Here is an 18,079-nt window from a genome sequence, read left to right as displayed (position 1 = left end):
CCGTATGGCCCGAATCAGGTCATCTGAATGGTTGCCATTGAGGAGAGAATCTGAGAAGGCCCCGGGGTCTACACTGTGATAAAAGACATGGCCGTGGCTGGCCCAAGTCAGCTGACTCAGGCTCGTGGGGCGTGGGTTGCACAGCACAAATCTGCAATATAGACGTCTGGGCTTGGGCCGAAGCTCAAGCTCTGGGACCCTCTGTCCTTGCAGGATCCCAAAGCCCAGGTTCCAGTTCAAGCCCAAATGTCTACACTGCAATTCGACAGCTCAGCCGCCTGGGGCCCATGAGCCTGAATCAGCTGACCCGGGCCGGCCTCGAGTTGTTTATTGCAGTGTAGACGTACCCTTACCCCAGAGTACCACCACTGAAGACTCTGGGATTACAGGGGGTTTAGAACTGAAGCACCAGAGACAAGAATCTGGCCCAAGGAGTCTTTTACACCCACTTTGCCCGACATAAATGACTGGACCAGGTTCCAAGGCAGCAGGGAATCAGCCCCAATGAACCAAGATGCTAAGGGCTAATGATAACCCATGCGGCGTCTCAAGACTTGTCATGAAGTGAATGTGCTCGGCACAATGGTGAGAGCAGCAGAGATGGCTTTGGAGTGAGGTGCCAAGTCCCAGAGGAGCAGTGTTAAAGGTGTAGATGGGATTAGATGTGTATTGGCCAGTGAGCAAGTTGCTCTCAGCTTATTCAGGCAATGAAACTCTCGGGGCCCAGTCCGACTTCTGTTTCCCCTCGACAGTGCAGGCAAGGCAGGAGCCATTGCAAACTAGCCCTAACGATGCTCTGAAGCGGTTTAAGAAGCTGGGTGCAGAGCAGAGGCAGGCCGTGTCTGCAGTGACTAGGGAAACCATCCTGACGCCTTTGCTAGCGGGGATTGTGTTTACCTGCCGTTCCCCTGAAAGGTAAAGCAGACTTTAGCCCCCTGAGTTTAGGGCCACTCATTGTGCTGCAAACAGCTGCTGTGCGTGGGGCTGTCGTTAAAACGGGTTAATTTAAAATGTCAAAGTACATCAAGCGACCGAAATGAGCGGAAGCAGTGACCTTCACTCGCTGCAATGTGCTATGGAAAGAACAGCAGCTGAGGCAGGAACAACACTCCCCAGGAGGCCCCAGCTTTTTGACAAGAGCCAAACCCCAGTTCGTAAGCCCGGGGACAGAGGAGTTTCTTGAGAAATTGCTGGCAGAAGGAATCGAAGAGCTGTGAGGGGCTGGTTAGAAGACAGTGTATTTATATATTATCATTTGTATTACACTTGTGCTAAGAGGTTCTATGCTAGGCATGGATCAAACCTATAGTGAGAGACAGTCCCTGCCCAAAGAGCTCACAATCTAAATAGATAAAGGAGGGAAACTGAGGCACAGAGAAGGGATATGGTTTGGGCGTGGTCACACAATTTGCCAATGGCAGAGCCAGGAGTAGAACCCAGGGCTTCAGTCTCCTGGCCTGGCCATTAGGTCGTGCTCCTCCTTCTCAGGATAATCATTTCAGCTCACTTGGGTGTCAAATTAGCATTGAATTACATCTTCCTCATAACTCTAGGGAAATCTTCAGTATGTCTAGGGCAAAACTCTGATGTGCCCTTCTAATTGCCATGCCTTGGTAAAGGCAGCCTCTCTGCATTATATCCTGGCCTTGAAAGGTAACCCATGGCTACTGCATGCTGCCACAAAATTAAAAGCAAACTAGCATTCACCACTTTGGTATGGTGGAACATACCAAAAAACAATGTGTGAGCTCCCCCTGCTGGTTTTACCTCAACAGTGCACTAGTTAACACTGTTTCCGGAGCTGTGAATGCTCTTGTGTTGATATGGTCAGGGTTGCTGGTGCATGGACAGCTTAGACTTGATTCTCTTCTCCGTACATTGGTGCAACTCCTGACTTCAGTGAACTTAGACCTGGTTTGCACCAGTATAAGTGAAAGCAAATTCAGACCCAGAGAATTAAACCAAAGCAATCAAATCAAATATAATGTTTTCCTAGAAAGAGGCATAAAACCAGCAAAAGGGGTTTTGCATACAGTGGAGAGTCAATACAAATCAGGAGCTATATAGAAAATTATTTGTTGGCAATCCTTTAACTAATGCATAAATGGGCATTTCAGCCTGAGTTACATGGAGCTCTGGACAGTTTTCAGTGTGGTAGGTAATTATGTATAGGTGGTTACATTATACCTGAGAAACACAAGATCTCACTGATTGGCCTGAAGGAGTAGCTGCACACTCTTACCAGCCAGTCAGATTGGGTGCAGAAGATCAGAGCGTGCTTCATTTCACTTTACGGTATCTGAGCAATGAGGATGTTTGGGTGATACATTTCCCTTGTCATCAGATGAAGCTACCTTGCCAATAGCGCTGTCTGTTCAAATACCTGGCTGGTGAATCACAGGTACATTGATACTGTGGTGTAACTACTGTAGCGATGAATGCAAATCTGTGACCTCGGGGTTTCTCCAGTTCCATTTACTGCAGGCTTTTCAAATGGTTTGTTCCTGCATATGCTGATGGAACATCCCATCAAAGCCCCGGCTGGGATGATTTAGTTGGGGGTTGGTCCTGCTTTGAGCAGGGGGTTGGACTAGATATCTCCTGAGGTCTCTTCCTAATCTTCTATGATTCTGTGCTTTATTGTCTGTATGGCACATTCAATAAATAGGATCTACCGAATCGGTTAGCTTGATTGAGACCTAAAGGAGAAGTTTACAGATCACTGAGCTCTTTTTTCAAAATGTCTCAGACCTGCCATTGGCGCATTCAGCCAAAAGGATAAAATTACTCTCACTGATCTGTGCTACAGATCTCTTATCCTTAGTGAAAAATCTCTATTGCGTATTCTGTGCACAAAACTTCCATTGACACCACTTGAAGTTCTGTGTGCTGAACAAGTGCAGAATATTCCGCAAAAATCCGTCCTGGCAGGTAAGAGATTGGCAGTAATGGTCAGAGGGGAGTGCCAGCAAGCAGTAAGCACTGTACAGTGTAGTATATCAGTCACTAAAGCCATCTTCCAGAGCAGACTGTCGGGAGACCCAAGCGCCAGAGCTGAGAAAGATTGACTCGCTCCGGTGACTCACAGTGAGAAAGGACCATAGGTTGTGGGGAGGGGTCGAAGACGGGCATGTTAATGTTCCAGTTACTAGGACTCAACACAGTGATGTTCTGTGATTCCTGCCGGTATAGACATCTGGTATAAATTGCTGCTGTTTTTCTGGGCAGATCAGGGTCAGTGCACCCATTTGTATTCCGCAGCACTTCCATTTCTAGGAATCCCCTACAATTGAACTGATGCATCTTCATTGAGAACATGGTCTGGAGAGCCGCAGAGTAAGTAACATAAAGAAGTAGTGATTTTACAGGGACCGTAAAGAGAGAGGTAGTGATTGTATCTGTGGAGTGCTGGGCGTTCTTGCAGACGGATTCTTGCTGGTCATTTGTAGGTAGCACTAAGTAATTCACCTTGACTTGTCCTCCAGATCTGTGGATTAATTTGCATGTGTTTCCACAGTTCTCATTACCCAGTGACACCAGCGGTTGCATCCTGCAAACGTAGGGCCTGCTGTGATGTGCCCTGTGCTGCGGACTCAGCACTCAGCACCCTGCAGACCTGAACACATGATTATACAGTGATCAAAAAATATAAACTACAGCATTATCAGTTACTAGCTGTAGTACCACCTAGTTCTTATCTAGCACTTCCCACCTGTAGCTCTCAAAGCAGAGGGAGAGCTGAGCTGTGCAGAGGTGGAAAGAGTTAATGGAGAAAGATGTCGCCCCTGGAATAAAGGAAGGAAGCATCTGAGGACCCTATTTTACTGACAGCACTGGCATTCGGGAAGAAGTTACTTTCACTACAGCCCACCACTAAGAGAAGGAGGCAGTGTAGCCTTGTAAGTAAATAGGGCACTGGTTCTAGTCCTAGCTCTGTTCCTGGATGCCCTTGGGCAATCCACTTCACCAATCTGTGCCTCAGTTTACCAATCTGTAAAATGGGGATTGTGATACTCTTTTGAAAAGCGCTTTGAGATCTGCTGATGAAACATGCTAGACAAGGACTAGGTATTATTACTGCTAATAATAATCGATAATGTTGAAGTTTATATGTGTTTAGTTTAAAAATACAGGGCCGGATCCTCAGCTGATAAACTGGCATGTCTTCCTTGGAGACAGAGTCACTCCACTGATTGGCACCGGCTGAGGATGATAGGAATTAGGTAGCCCCCTTTTAGAATAATTTGGAAACCCTCTAGTGGATCTCCCTGTCTTCTGCTGCAGAAGCCACTAGAACCCTACCAGCTGTGTCTATCTGTAGCTGGGCCACATGTGTTGTGTATAGTGAGTAAACAGTTATTTGGAACTCAGCTGTTCCTGTGTTGCTTCCTCGTATTAATGGTGTGCAGAGAGCAGAGCTACATCTAACCCACTAGTTTGAATAATGAATCCAATGCCAGTAGCGTGCTCTTCATGGATTCAGGGCTCTGGAGTCCAATTATTTAACTCCTGTCTTTGATGTTCTCTTTAGTCTTTTGCTCCCATCCTTTGATAGATTTCTTCAGTCTCATCCTCTCATGGTCTGATCCTGTTCCCAATGGCAAAGCCCCTGTTAACTTTTTGGGGGCAGGCGCATTCCCTTCAACCCTCATTGCTTCCACTTGCACTTGGAAACTCTCTTCATCTCTTCTCCTCGTCTCATTGCAGGTGGTACGAGACCAGATCTCTCACTGCACAGTCAAGCTGCGCCAGACCACAGGCCTGATGGAGTACTGTCTGGAGGTCATCAAAGAGAACGACCCCAGTGGGTTTTTACAGGTGGGTGTGTGGCTGTTCACTCCCAGGTGCCGCCCGTTGGAAGGAAGAGCTGGGCTGGCTGGGAGAGCGAGCGAATGCAGATCCAGAGGCCACATTCATCCCTGGTGTAACAGGGGTGACGTCAGTGGAGCTACACCACGAAGGTGTACGGCCCCAGGTTGATTGGTCCATATTCATTGTCATTAGAAGAATGTGCTGATCCCATCAGGAATATTTAGGCACTAGATAATACTTAGTCCTGCCTTGAATGCAGGGGACTGGATTAGGTGACCTCTCGAGGTCCCTTCCTGTTCTGTGATTCTATGATATCTGTGTGTGCGTGAGTGTATATATATAAGGTCTAAAAATACTTTGTAAAGGATTATTAAAGCTCTACGTCACCCCATCCCCTTACTGCCACCAGCATAGGAGCCGTGTCAGGGCCCTGGCCAAGGAGAGGAGACATGGCCAGCAGCAGTGTGCTTCTGCTTTCTAGTGTAACAGGCCCCACTGGTACCAGCTAGTGTAAGGTTGCTCTCCCTTGCACCACGGGCTGATGCTGCCCCAGGGATTTGTGGGGTGCAGAAGAGGGCTCCAAGGTGTCATACTGGATTGGGCCCAGTATAGTCATCTAGGCTAGGGAGATTTTCTTCCCGCCATTTTCAGTCTAGAATAGTAACAATGTTAAGAAGATTCCTTAGCAATTTGGGGCCCTGTCCTGTTCCACTGGAACTCAGCAGCTAAACTCCCATCCCTGTAGCATGAGGAGGATCAGACTCTGTATTAGCTGGGTATTTTTAGAAATATTACCGGTTAGTGAAGAACGAATAAGAGAGACACAGCTCTGTGCTCTAAGAGTGTGTACTACTGACTGGTCACGAGAAACGCAGCGGCACTAGCTATGAGACAGCTCCTGATACCCTTAATCCACGTGCATGATTTCAATGGCACTGTGCAAAATTACTACTCATTGTGAGCAAGGACACCAGAAACTGGCCCTCTGTAAGGAGAAAAAAATCTTACATGGACGTCAGAGATGGAAACAGGCTGGAGAAGCTGAATGTAAGGTCAGAAGCAAAACAGGAATGAATTCATCCTGTGAGAACACTGGCTTATACAGACATTGGGAGAAGAGTTTGGAGGAAGATTCTTATTGTATCTCTAGATTAAATATTAAAACACGAAGCCCTCAATGGGAGACAGATTCAATACGTGGCTCACAAGAACAATACTCGTTCATAAGAATCAGCTCCAGCTCCCACTGCAGCCAGGGAAAGCCCTTGCATTGACGTCTCTGGGCATGGGGTCACCCCCGTAAGTGGCATTGAGTCATTTGGCCTAACTAAGATGCTCGGTAGCTCCAGAGACATGATTTCGTTCAGCTTGAAGTGATTTACAAATCTGAACCTAAAATGAACGGCCTTGGTAGAGCCCTTGGGTGACACCCTGGCCCCATTGAAGTCAACTGCAAAACTCAGGTCACCATGAAACTTTAGTGAGGCCCAAACTCAACGGGAGCCAAGCCTTTGATTTCAAGCCCTGTTGACTTTTACCGTCGTAAAGAACCAGCTCTTGCTAGGGCACAAAGCACTTGCTGGCGTGGTGTGTCACAGCTGAGGGTGTGGTCTTTGTTGCAATCAGATTTCCGATGCTCTGATCAGGAGAGTGCACTTGACTGAGGACCAGTGGGGAAAAGGGACGCTGACCCCAAGGATGACCACAGACTTTGATTTAAACCTGGACAGTGCGCCTTTGCTGCAATCCATCCATCAGCTCGACTTTGTGCAGATGAAAGGTAAGAACCTATCTTCAGTACATTTAGCAAATAACACTCACCTGTCATTGGCTTGTGCTCAACACAGACTCTGGGTTTAATGAAAAATCACCGGCTGTAAAGGGGCAACACATTGGAGCTAATTTTATCTACTACGGACTTTGTTTTTTAAGATATTTGTTTCCTTACAAATTAAAATTAAGAAGGTGGGTTTAAAACCTCAGAGAAGGTCCTGTGGTTAAGCAACTGTACTGAGCCGGAGTTCCAGATTCAATACTCAGCTCTGCCACAGACTCCTTCTGGGGCCTTGGTTAAGTCACTCCATAGCACTGTGCCTCAGTTTCCCAGATGTGAAACAGGGGTAGTAATCCTTCCTTTCTGCCTCCCTTTGTGTCTAGAGGGTAAGATTCCGGAGGCAAGGACTGTCTCTTCCTCAGTGCCCTGTACAAACAGTTGACAATGGCGGGGCCGCCCGTGTTTCGCAGGAGGTGCTCAGCACTGGGATCTGATGTAATACCTTCCCTCCAAAAAGGCCAGTGCACTTCACAAGTAGTAATCGCTTTCGCCTCACAACACCCATGGATATCAGGGTTATTAAGCCACGGCACAAAGAGGCTGAATGACTCATGTGAGGTCACTCAGGAAGTCAGAACCAGCCCTTGTGTTCTTGTTTTCTTTGCCTCCTGGGTCAGTTTTGTCTGAACCACAGGAACATCCATCTGTACCTGCCTCTCTGGCTCCTCAGGGCAAACTCTTCAAAATGAGAGTCAGGGAGAGCACGGCTGCACCTGGCCGTGCTTTGGAAGTAGTTCCGAACCCATGATGCTGAGGCCGCCTGCTCCCCAATTGTGCGGATCTCAAAGGAGAAGAGGTTTTTCACACTTGAGCCAAATCCTGCTTCACTGATTGATGCGCGCTGTCCCTTTGGCTTCGGTGGGAATTCTCACACGTGTGAAGTGGGGAGGGTTTTGAAGCAGTATAAAGAAATGCCTACATCCCTCCACACACGCTGCCGAACGGTGGTTTGCATTGCCTAGATAACGGGCTGGCTGTCTCCAGTTTGAATGTCTTGACTGAAAGCACAGCTTTCAAACAAGAATGCAAATTTGCCTGAGCCCGAGAGCGTTATCATCTCAGACATGCCAGAAACATTCTGCATGCTACATTATAGCAAAGAACCACAACATCCCGATCATTTGGCTTTTTCCTTGTGGGGTTTTTTTTTTGGTTTATTGTTTGTTTTTTTAAGCGCTTCAGCTTAATTTTAATTTCCTCCTGATTATATTCTCTCCTTGTGGGCAACTGGTTCTGCTGTGGTCTACCCCTGCGAAGTCTCATTAATTCACAGAGCGCAGAGATCCGGCACAACCGGTGAGCAATTTCTGACTTGTGAAGGCCCTGGCAATTGAAAGAAGATGCTAATTGGCTGTGACATGGCAAACTGTGATTGGGTGGAGCCAAGCTTACACCTCTTATCTGCTTTGGCATACGTTCAGCGAAGGGCCAGCTCTCATCTGGTGTCCACTGGTGAAGCTGTATGGACTTCAGGGCCACCAGCTCAGGATCTGGCCCTGTGTATTCATTGCTGTCTTTACTGGATGTTCTGATGTGCAATTAGTTGATACATGACAAACACCTTGACAGTTAGGCACAAAAAGCTCTTAACCACGTGCTCCCTCTGCAGTGGTGACGATTTGGAACAATGGCCCCACCATTATTAATTCACTGAATGTGTTTAACGTAATAGCATTAATCGTGATGGACGCCTCTGGCAGGGCTGTCCAAAGCACACCCATGACTCACCATGAGTTAACTGGACCGTTGTTTTAAAGCACCGGCAACATTTTTAATAGAGTGGTGAAGACTGAAACTCAGTCAGGGCTGAACTTTCTCTGCAGCTTGCACACAAATCGTGTAGGCAGTGGGAAGTCTCCTTCCTCCCTTGTTTTAATAATTTAGCTTAAGGGTTTGTTTTTAATTAGTAAAAGCAAGTCTGCTGCTGGCTTAGCTGTCTTTCCCTTTGCATTAAGAACACATGGAATTCACCGGAATCACGTAACTGAGCAACCGCACAACAAATACCATTTCCAGACGTGGGCCAGGAACGCCAGAGGCCTGAGCAAACTGCACCAACCTATGGGGAGGCCCTGGGTCTCAGAGGTTCCCCTCAGAGCTACAATCCCGCTGCTGCCCCCTCTTGCGCTGGGCAGAAGTAAATTGCTTCAGTCTTTAAAAGCGTGTGGCATGCTCCCGCTCGGCTGGCTGGCACGGGGGGGTGAGAGGTACAGCTCGGGACAAGCAGCGGGTTCGCACTTGCTGCCCTGTCCCCACTACTTACTCAGTTTGGAGGGCCAGGGCCTTATTCTTCTCCCTTTGCAGCCGTGTTGGAGGTAGCCCCGACTGGCCGTATTCTGGAGCTCTGATATTGGGTGTGAGATGATGGAGCCCCTCCCCTTCCTTTCGGAGCTGAGTAATAATGGAAGGAAATGGCGGCACATGCTGGGACCATTCCTAGCACGCTCAGAGAAAGGAATGAGGCGAGTGCGCGTTGTCCCTGGGAGAGTACAGCGGAGTCTCCTGTATAGACCAGCTCTTGGGGGGAGGGGGGGAATACATTACCTAGTGCTCAGCCTGCCATGTAGAAAGACACCCCCCCCCATGGGCACATAGGATATGGACGGAAAGAGGCTGGTTTCCAATCTGTTGCTGCTGTTAACGGCTGGCGTATATGCTCCTCCACATAGCCTGCCGCCAGCGCGGTTGCACCCTCTGCGGCGGTGGGACCAGGGGCGCACTGCCCACCTGGGAGAGGAAGCGCCATTTCAGTTCTTCAGAACACAAAACAGCTGAGCCAGGAGGGGACTAACCCCAGGGAGCAGCTCCTGCCCTAAAGCCCAGATGTGGGGGAAGGTCCTGACCTGAGATCCTGGGGAAAGGGGGAACAGATCGGAACTGAGGAATGGAAGGGAACATGCCAGGCACTGGAGCCATAGGGAACAAACTGCTGGGAAAGGACAACGTCTCACTGCTGCTGGAGAAAAGCCTGTTCGCAAAGCGCATCGGAGAAACCATCCGAGACCAATAGTGATAACCCCGGGGAGGCTGCCACAGACATTAGCCACATGGCTTAATGTCTCCCAGGTATGGTACCTGGCTCGTGATCTGGCCTCTTGGTGCTGCTCCTGTGGTGCCAGGGGGCCATTAACAGGGCAGCTGAGGATTCCTCCAGTGTATTTGAATCCCAGCATCTGGCTTCTCTTTTTCCTTTCTTGTTAGTTCTGTTTCCTCCTCCGGCGTTCATACCTTTTCCTTTGCACACACCCCCTACCACCTGCCGCCTCCCATTCGCCTCCCCTTTGTGCCTGTGTTGTGCCTTTCCTGTTCCGTTCTTTTAGGACTGAGAACGCGAGACAATCTGAGGAAGCCGTGAAGCAGACAGACCCCACCAGAAAGGCTGCCAAGTTGCTGCTTTGCTGGGATGCGCCTGTAAATGGTGCCAGGTGCAGCACAGCTGCCAGCCTGTGGCTTTGGGGACCTTGTGAGATGGGAAAACACAGAGCTGCGCATTTGTGTAGATGTTTGGATTCAGGCTGGAACCCGGGCTCTGGGACCTTCCCCCTTGCAGGCTCCTAGAGCTCCTGCTACAGCCCAAGTCCAAACATCTACACAGCAGTTTTATAGCCAAAGCCCTGTGTGCTCGAATCGGCTGACCTGGGCCACCTGTGGGTGTTTAGCTGCTGTGTAGACGTACCCATGGAGTCCACACTATGCTCCCCTCTGGAATGGTGACTGTGGGTTGGCTGAGGTACAGTGGCAAGACTTTGTGGAGAGGATCATTGGCCAATTTTGGTTGACAGCGATGTCCACCCAGAACATTTTCTCGCACTAAATTAGCACAATTGAAAACATATTTATCTCTTGTTATATGTGGCTCGCCGCACCCATCACACACACACACACACACACAATTACTGCTCCTTCATGACCCACCGTGAGGAAGATCAGGTGCGCTTCCAGCCACAAGTCATCACAAAGGCTGTGAGCCCAGCTCACCATTCCGCTATTCTATTGATACGCTGGTGTAACTCTTTTGATTGCAATGAACTTGCATGGCAGAAACCTGGGGTAACAGAGAAGTGAATTAGACCCACTCTTTCCACTGACACTGCAACCAGTGGCAGTGTTCTCATCCGGGAATGATAATGCCTGTCCCTCTGCAGCCAGACTCTCAGAATACATCGGGGAGGTGCTCCTATGACCGTCTTTGTCTTTGGTTATGGTGTTGTGATGAGTGGATTAGGTATGGGAGCCTTACTCTCACAAGTGGGGGCATGGTGCTATGATTTCATGCTCATCCAAAATTTATTAGAAAGAAAATGTAAGAGAAAATGAACTAGCCCCAGTAAAGTTTCTGATAAAAACCCAAATTCTGCAAAGCTTCTGACGGTAAGTAACTTGAGAAAACAGTCCCTTCTTGTTCCTCTCTGCCTCAGTCCAGTGAGATTTTACCTTCAGTCCAGCATGAAATGCTGGCTGGGTAACAAGGTTATAAACATGGCCTCCATATATTGGAGAAAATGTGCATGCGTTTACGTGCCTCACAGCAATTTGAATGCACTTGCTACACCTGATGTCCACTGTGGTCGTAGAAGCCAGGGTTACACTAATTTTTGTTTAGCTTCCTCTCCAGTGCCGGCACCCCCAATCCTACAACTAGAAGAATGTTGCACCCACAACAACAGCGCCACATTGTCCTGGAAACAGCCCCCTTTGTCGACGGTGCAGGTGGAAGGATATATTCTAGAGCTGGATGATGGGAATGGTGGTCAGTTCAGGGTAGGTATTGAGAGCAACTGTTTCATTGATAAAACATGCCTTGCCTTAGGTGGAAGACAATGCCAGTGACGAGTGAGCCACCCCAGGAGCATTGCCAATAGACAGAAAGCAGGCTTCCATTCTGCGGAGATACATTGGGCCAGAGAGCCTGCCACTGCCTTATAGAATCATAGAAATCTTAAGCCTTGTGTACTGTTTTCACTCAGGTTACACAGGTGTAAATGATTCCACGAGGTGCAAGACAGTGGGGAATCAGGCCGGTTTTGTCTTGTTTTTAGAAGAGTTCATTTGTTGTTTATTTCTATACAGCAGGGGTAGGCAACCTATGGCACACGTGCCAAAGGGGGCACGCAAGCTGATTTTCAGTGGCACTCACACTGCCAGGTTCCTGGCCACTGGTCTGGGGGGCTCTGCATTTTAATTTAATTTTAAATGAAGCTTCTTAAACATTTTCAAAACCTTATTTACTTTACATACATATATATTATAGGCTTATAGAAAGAGACCTTCTAAAAACCTTAAAATGTATTACTGGCAGGCGAAACTAGATTAGATTAGAGTGAATAAATGAAGACTCGGCACATCACATCTGAAAGGTTGCCGACCCCTGCTATAGAGTATAAGCTTCCCCCGGATTTGAACTGAATCTTTCACTTTTTGCCAACAGCTTCAGTCTGATTTTTATTCCAATAAATATTCTTATTGTGATGGACTTGATGCGGGAATAGCCCTTTCTGTCCTGACAAGCCTATGAATCTGTGGATTGAAAACACAACTGCTAACCTGGTAGCGGGAAGTGGTCTCACAACGATCGACTGTAGACACCAGTTCAGAGATTGTTGAAAGAATCAGCCAAAGAGTGCTTGCAATGATGGAAGACACCGTACAGTTGCTCTGTGGCTGGGGATAGATTATTACACAGGGCCTACCAATTCTACATGAGAGTCACTCCTGCAAAGATACAGTGGTGATAGCAGGACCCTGCACGGAAATTACTTTCCTGGGTAACTTTCATTGTTTGGCTGTTAAGCTGTTGGAGTCTCTAGCCATGACCACATCCATCAGGTTCCCTCTTGGAGAACTCTTCTCTCTCTCCACTTTTCATTTCAGACATTATATCTCATTCTCTCCTTCACTTGGAAGGATCCTTCCTGTGACTGAACAATTTAAGTTACACAGGGGGCTAGTTGACCAATAGCCAGTCATGGGATCAGGGGAGCACAGAGGTGGCTGAACCTAAGGATTGGTCTCCAATTTTTTTTAATAAATTTGTATTCCTGCCTTTTTCATCTATACAAAAATATTTCCAAACTCCAGGTGGACTTTTCCCTTGTTTCCAAATCCACTTCCAAATGCACTTGCACTGCAAATACTCACAGAATCCCACCCCTGGTTACGCTGATCAGTCTGACTCCCTTGCATCTGAAGAAGTGAGGTTTTTTACCCACGAAAACTTATCCCCAAATAAACCTGTTAGTCTTTAAGGTGCCACCAGACTCCGTGTTGTTTTTGTGGAGACAGACTAACATGGCTTCCCCATGATAGTCTGACTCCCTTTATTTCCCATTGTCGTTGAGCACAGAATTTGGCCCCAGCTGCTTGTGCAGTTTGTTTACCGGGGATAAACTGCAGATAGGAGAATGGAAGTTCACTTAACGCTGAAGGCTGCAGCGCCTTCTCATGTAATGGCTGCAGAATCAGGTGATGCTTATGCCTAGCCCTTGTAATGAGTGATTGAGACCTGCTCCAAACTCTTCATCCTTCCTTCCCGCTATCTTCAAATAATGGTATTTGAGAGGTCCACTGAGCTGAGGCTGCAGGTTAGAGGGTTTTTTTATTGTTAGATAATATTTGCCTTGATGAGCCGCACGCTTTGGAAATGAAAAGAACTCATTTTAAAGCACTTTCTTGAACGGCTTAAAGTAGGCTGTCAAACATCTCTTGCAAAGGCTGCTAATTCCCATGGAGGATTGCGGTTTGCTATACTACTGGCAATCAGAGGCGTTTAAGGCTTGGGGACTTTTAAATTGCTGTAATTATACAATTAAAATGTGATTTTTCTCTGATCGGACATGCTCATAATTATTCTCTAGCATATTCATCACCATTCAGAGCAGCCCACCGTGTTTCCTGAACTCCAGCTGCGCATGACGCAGCCAGGAGAGATCCAGAGCAGAAGCCGGGTAGTTGACAGAGAGGATGTATTGAGTTTAATGAGAGAACGCCCCTACAGAGTCCCATTGCCCCGGCACCTACAACCCCCGCCCCCTCGAGCCTGTGTGCATCCAGATGCCCCCCACACCTAGACCCTCCGCCCATGAGCTGCCTGCAACCAGTTTGTCCCACATAGAATCCTCTCACCCCACACCGGGATCACCCCACACTGATCCCCTCCACACTTGGATCCTGCCTGGTTGAGCTGCCTGTCCCACACCTGGTGCACCTAGTGCAGAGGGGCAGGACCCCAGGCTATTTCTGGGGCAGGCCCAGGCCCTGTTGTGTCAGGGTCAGGTGCGGCCTCACCGCTGAGTCCATGTCCTGGGGGAGGTGGGGGCTTCAGGGTGATCTCCCACCTCAATGCAGCCAGTGGCCTGTGCTCCCCATTGCCATGCTGGAGCCTCTGCATTTATTTATTAACAAATAAAACTTGCAGAATTTTAAAATATTGTGCGCAGAATTTTTAAAAATTTTGGCGCAGAATTTTCAATTTTTGGCATGGAATTTTCAATTTTTGGTGCAGAATTTGTAATTTTTTGGCGCAGAATGCCCTCAGGAGTAAATGTATTCACAATGTGACGGGAGGACAATTAAACTCAGCCATTCAGTGTCCTCTCTAGAGGACTCCCAAAGCCTCAAGACCACCAAGTTTTTCACTTTAGCTGCCTCACTGTCAAACCCGCCTGTTCCTTCCAGTCAAGCAGGACTGGGCCTGGCTGCCTCTGAGTCCCTGCCACTCCAGAATCAGACAGGGTCTCTGCATGCCGAGCCGCTCCTTTCTCCCAGTGCTGAGAGGGTCACCCGTGATCCCAGGATCCAGGTGCCAAGCCGGGTCCCAGACTCAGAACACGGCCACATAGCGACCTAGTGCTTTAAAACCAGCTCATCTCATCCGATAGGGATGGAGCCTGCAGGTCCTTGCAAGGAGCTGCAGTGCTCCAGCGTGGGTGAAGCCACCTGCAATGATACCCGCCAGGCCGTGCCCTTGCTCACCATTGCACAAGGCGAGGAAGGATGAAGACTGGATGATCACTAGCCATGATCCCAGTCATGCTAAGGGGGTGCTTAGCTACACGACCCCCACTTAGGCCTTTCTCCTGTCTCCAGGCAGGTGTAATTGGGAGCTGTGCTGTAGGATTCATTGCTGGAGGATCTGGTTTGCTTGAGCGACGTGTCCTGCTCGTCCCCCTTTACTTTGTGCTTACGTTGTTATGCGCCAGATCTAGCTATGCAGGGGGGAGCCCCTGGTGTTACTATGTATGACCATGGCCAGATCCTCGCCCCGGCTGAGTCCTCTTTGCGCTGCTCAGTTACAGAACAGGTAACGTAAAACTGCTCAGAAGGGGCAGCACACGAGTCCCCTGTTGTAGCGGAATCCCGAGTAGCGTCAAGCCGGTGTACCCGGCTCTGGCCACCCACACATCCCTCCCTCCACGTAGAGAGGTGTCCAGGCTAGGAGAGAGCACAGCCACAGCAAGATGTAGTCTGGTGATCTGGGGCTGGCAGAATGGATCATAGAAACGTAGGACTGGAAGGGTCCTTGAGAAGGCATCAAGTCCAGCCCCCTGCACAGTGGAAGGACCAAGCAGACCTAGACCATCCCTGACAGGGGTTTGTCCAACCTGTTCTTAAAAGTTTTCAGTGATGGGGACTCCATGACCTCTGTTGGAAGCCTGTTCCAGACCTTAACAGCCCTGACAGTTAGAAAGTTTTTCCTAATATCTAACTTAGCTCTCCCTTGCTGCGGATTAAGCCCATGACTTCTTGTCCTGCCTTCAGTCAGGGGTGGCTCCAGACCCCAGCACGCCAAGCACGTGCTTGGGGCGGCATGCCGCGTGGGGCACTCTGCCGGTTGCCGGGAGGGCGGCAGGCGGCTCCAGTGGACCTCCCGCAGGCGTGCCTGCGGAGGGTCCGGTGGAGCCACGCGGCTTCGGTGGAGCCACAGAACCAGCGGACCCTCTGCAGGCACGCCTGCGGGAGGTCCACCGGAGCCGCGGGACCGGCGACCGGCAGAGCGCCCCCCGCGGCGTGCCGCCCTGCTTGGGGCGGTGAAATGTCTAGAACCGCCCCTGCCTTCAGTGGACGCGGAGAACAATTGATCACCATCCTCTTTATGACAGTCAGCATATTGGAAGTCTGTTATCAGGTTCCCCCTCAGTCTTCTTTTCTCAGGACTAAACAGGCCCCGTTTTTTTAACCTTTCCTCACAGGTCAGGTTTTCTAAACCTTTATCATTTTTGTTGCTCTCCTCTGGACTCTCTCCTATTTGTCCACATCCTTCCTCAATGGTGGTGGCCAGGACTGGGGCCTCACCAGTGCACAGTGAGACAGTTCCCTCCTGTGTCTTACATACAACACTCCTGTTAATACACCTCCGAATGATACTAGCCTTTTTTGCAACTGCATCACATGCTGACTCATATTCAACTTGTGATCCACTGTCACCCCCAGATCCTCTCCAGCAGTATTACCCCCTAGACAGTTGTTCCCCGTTTTGTAGTTGTGCATTTGATTTTTCCTTCCTAAGTGAAGTACTTTGCACTTGTCTCTATTGAATTCCATCTTGTCGAATTCAGACCAGTTCTCCATTTTGTCAAGATCATTTTGAATTTTAAACTTGTCCTCCAAAGTGCTTGCAACCCCTCCCAGCTTGGTGTCATCATGAAAGACTGCTCCAGCTGACAGAGATTAGAGCACTCCTGAGGCTGCTCTAACTTGGGCCGGAGGCTTCTTTGACCCAGGGTAGTGAGAGGCAGAAAGGTGGTTTAGAGTCAGCTTTGCCTCCCCTGTGCCACAGCTGGTTATTAAGTCGTAGGATCTTTCAGATAACAGTGGAGATTATCCAGAAGAAAAGCCTCAAGGCCAATCAAATCACTAAGTGGATTCCAAACCCGGGGTCACGTCTTTAGAAGCCATTTACTATACAAAATTTAAATCTTATCACATAGTTTATTTGACAAATGGCTTGGCAATCTGGACTGTCTCAAGCGATTATTACTCCTGCTCAGAGCTAGTCTGGGTTTTCAACCGCAGTTGCAACAATAAAGAATAATGGGTTTGCTTGAGTCCCTAAAGCTTTGCTCCTGACATGCCCGACAAGATCTGCTGCATTATCCACTTGTGCTTGGAGATGCAGCTGCTATTTCGCCTCACGCCAGCATCTCAGCCATTGCCATGTACGCAGAAGTGCAGATCAATGTATAGCCAAGCTCTCTGTCCGTGGAGCATGTCAAAAACTGATCTTTCCTGTTCATGTGCTGCAGCGAATAATATTCTGCTTTTCTCTCGGGGGGTTTCAAAGCACCTGGCACTCACTGATGAGTTAACTCTCATGAACGTCTCGGTGATGTGAGAGAGTATCACTAGGTGGTGTTATTTTGGAGGGGCCCAGGGGACGGGAGATGGGAATGGTGAGTTTAGAGATTTTGGCTCCAGTGGAATGGATGAGATTGGCCGTATCCGAACGGAAACCAAAAGCTGGGCACCTCCGGAGCTGTTCTGAGTTGGACCCGGGCCAGAAGGGAAGAGTTTGAATCCAGGGATTTGCCCTCTGCCCTGGAGTTCAGGGTGTGGCTCTTCTCTAATGTACCAGTCATTAGGTTAGATGGTGCATTAAATCCAAACAGCCAGATTCTATGAAATCATTAAAAAAGACCAAGAACAAATTGAAGTAAAAGTGAGCTGGAGTGTTTATGTTCGGGGCTGGCCCGTATGCCAGGGCACTTAAAGTGATTAAGCTCCAGTGGCAATTCGTTTTATAATCATCAAATCAAACGAGTGTCCTGTTGGACAGTGATAAGATGATAAAGTGGGAACCCAGTGTGTTAAGTGAGGCTGTAATAAACCCCGTGTTTCTGTAAGAGCTCTTACATGAGAACACAGCTGGGAAGCAGTTTCTGTAACCCAGTGCCAGGTGTATTTCACTTTTTATTGCATTTGTTCAGTAAATTGAGTTCACAGCTCAAATTGCACTGCTAACGACTCAGTGCTGACTGGTACCATGTTACCAGAGGAGAGCTGCAATTTACATATCTACCAGCAATGGTGCCTAATTTAGTTCATCTGCTCAAGATTGAGGGAAAAGATACAGAGCAGAATTCTGTGTTCTTTGTCCATGGAACTTTTCCCAAAGGCTCAGGCCTGGAGAAATGTGCAGTATTCTGAAAACAAGACGTCTGTATTTAAGCAGAGACTGTTTAAACAAATGCAGACTACTCCAGTCTGTACTCCCAGCAGAGAGACACAAAGGGTTCATGGAAGAAAGGAGAGAGTGAAGGATATTTCCCAAGGAAACCAAGAGAAAACCCTTCCCCAGCAACACAAATAAAAGCAACCAGGAGCTTAAATCACATCCCCTCTAAGTGGGCCTGATTCATTGCCGGTTGCTCCAGCATTAGGCCATCATAACTCTGTACAACTGACATCAAAATAACACATTGGTGAATTGGCCATGGA

The 18,079-nt window shown here is 48.5% G+C and overlaps 1 protein-coding gene across 11 annotated transcripts in view; it reads left to right on the top strand.

The window, feature by feature from the left end:
• The window catches only part of TRIM9 (tripartite motif containing 9), a 127,908-nt gene that overhangs the window by 89,919 nt on the left and 19,910 nt on the right, over positions 1-18,079 (top strand). For 8 of the 11 annotated variants that reach the window (XM_045014153.1, XM_045014162.1, XM_045014161.1 and 5 more), the window contains exons 4-6: positions 4,708-4,818; positions 6,439-6,592; positions 11,250-11,407. In XM_045014153.1, the coding sequence (XP_044870088.1) occupies positions 4,708-4,818; positions 6,439-6,592; positions 11,250-11,407 (423 nt within the window). The remainder of the gene's footprint in view (positions 1-4,707; positions 4,819-6,438; positions 6,593-11,249; positions 11,408-18,079) is intronic. The other 3 variants (XM_045014156.1, XM_045014154.1, XM_045014163.1) reach the window with 1 other exon arrangement.

Source organism: Mauremys mutica, chromosome 4 (genome assembly GCF_020497125.1).
Source record: "Mauremys mutica isolate MM-2020 ecotype Southern chromosome 4, ASM2049712v1, whole genome shotgun sequence".
Lineage (NCBI taxonomy): Eukaryota > Metazoa > Chordata > Testudines > Geoemydidae > Mauremys > Mauremys mutica.
This window is presented reverse-complemented; position numbering and strand designations above follow the sequence as displayed.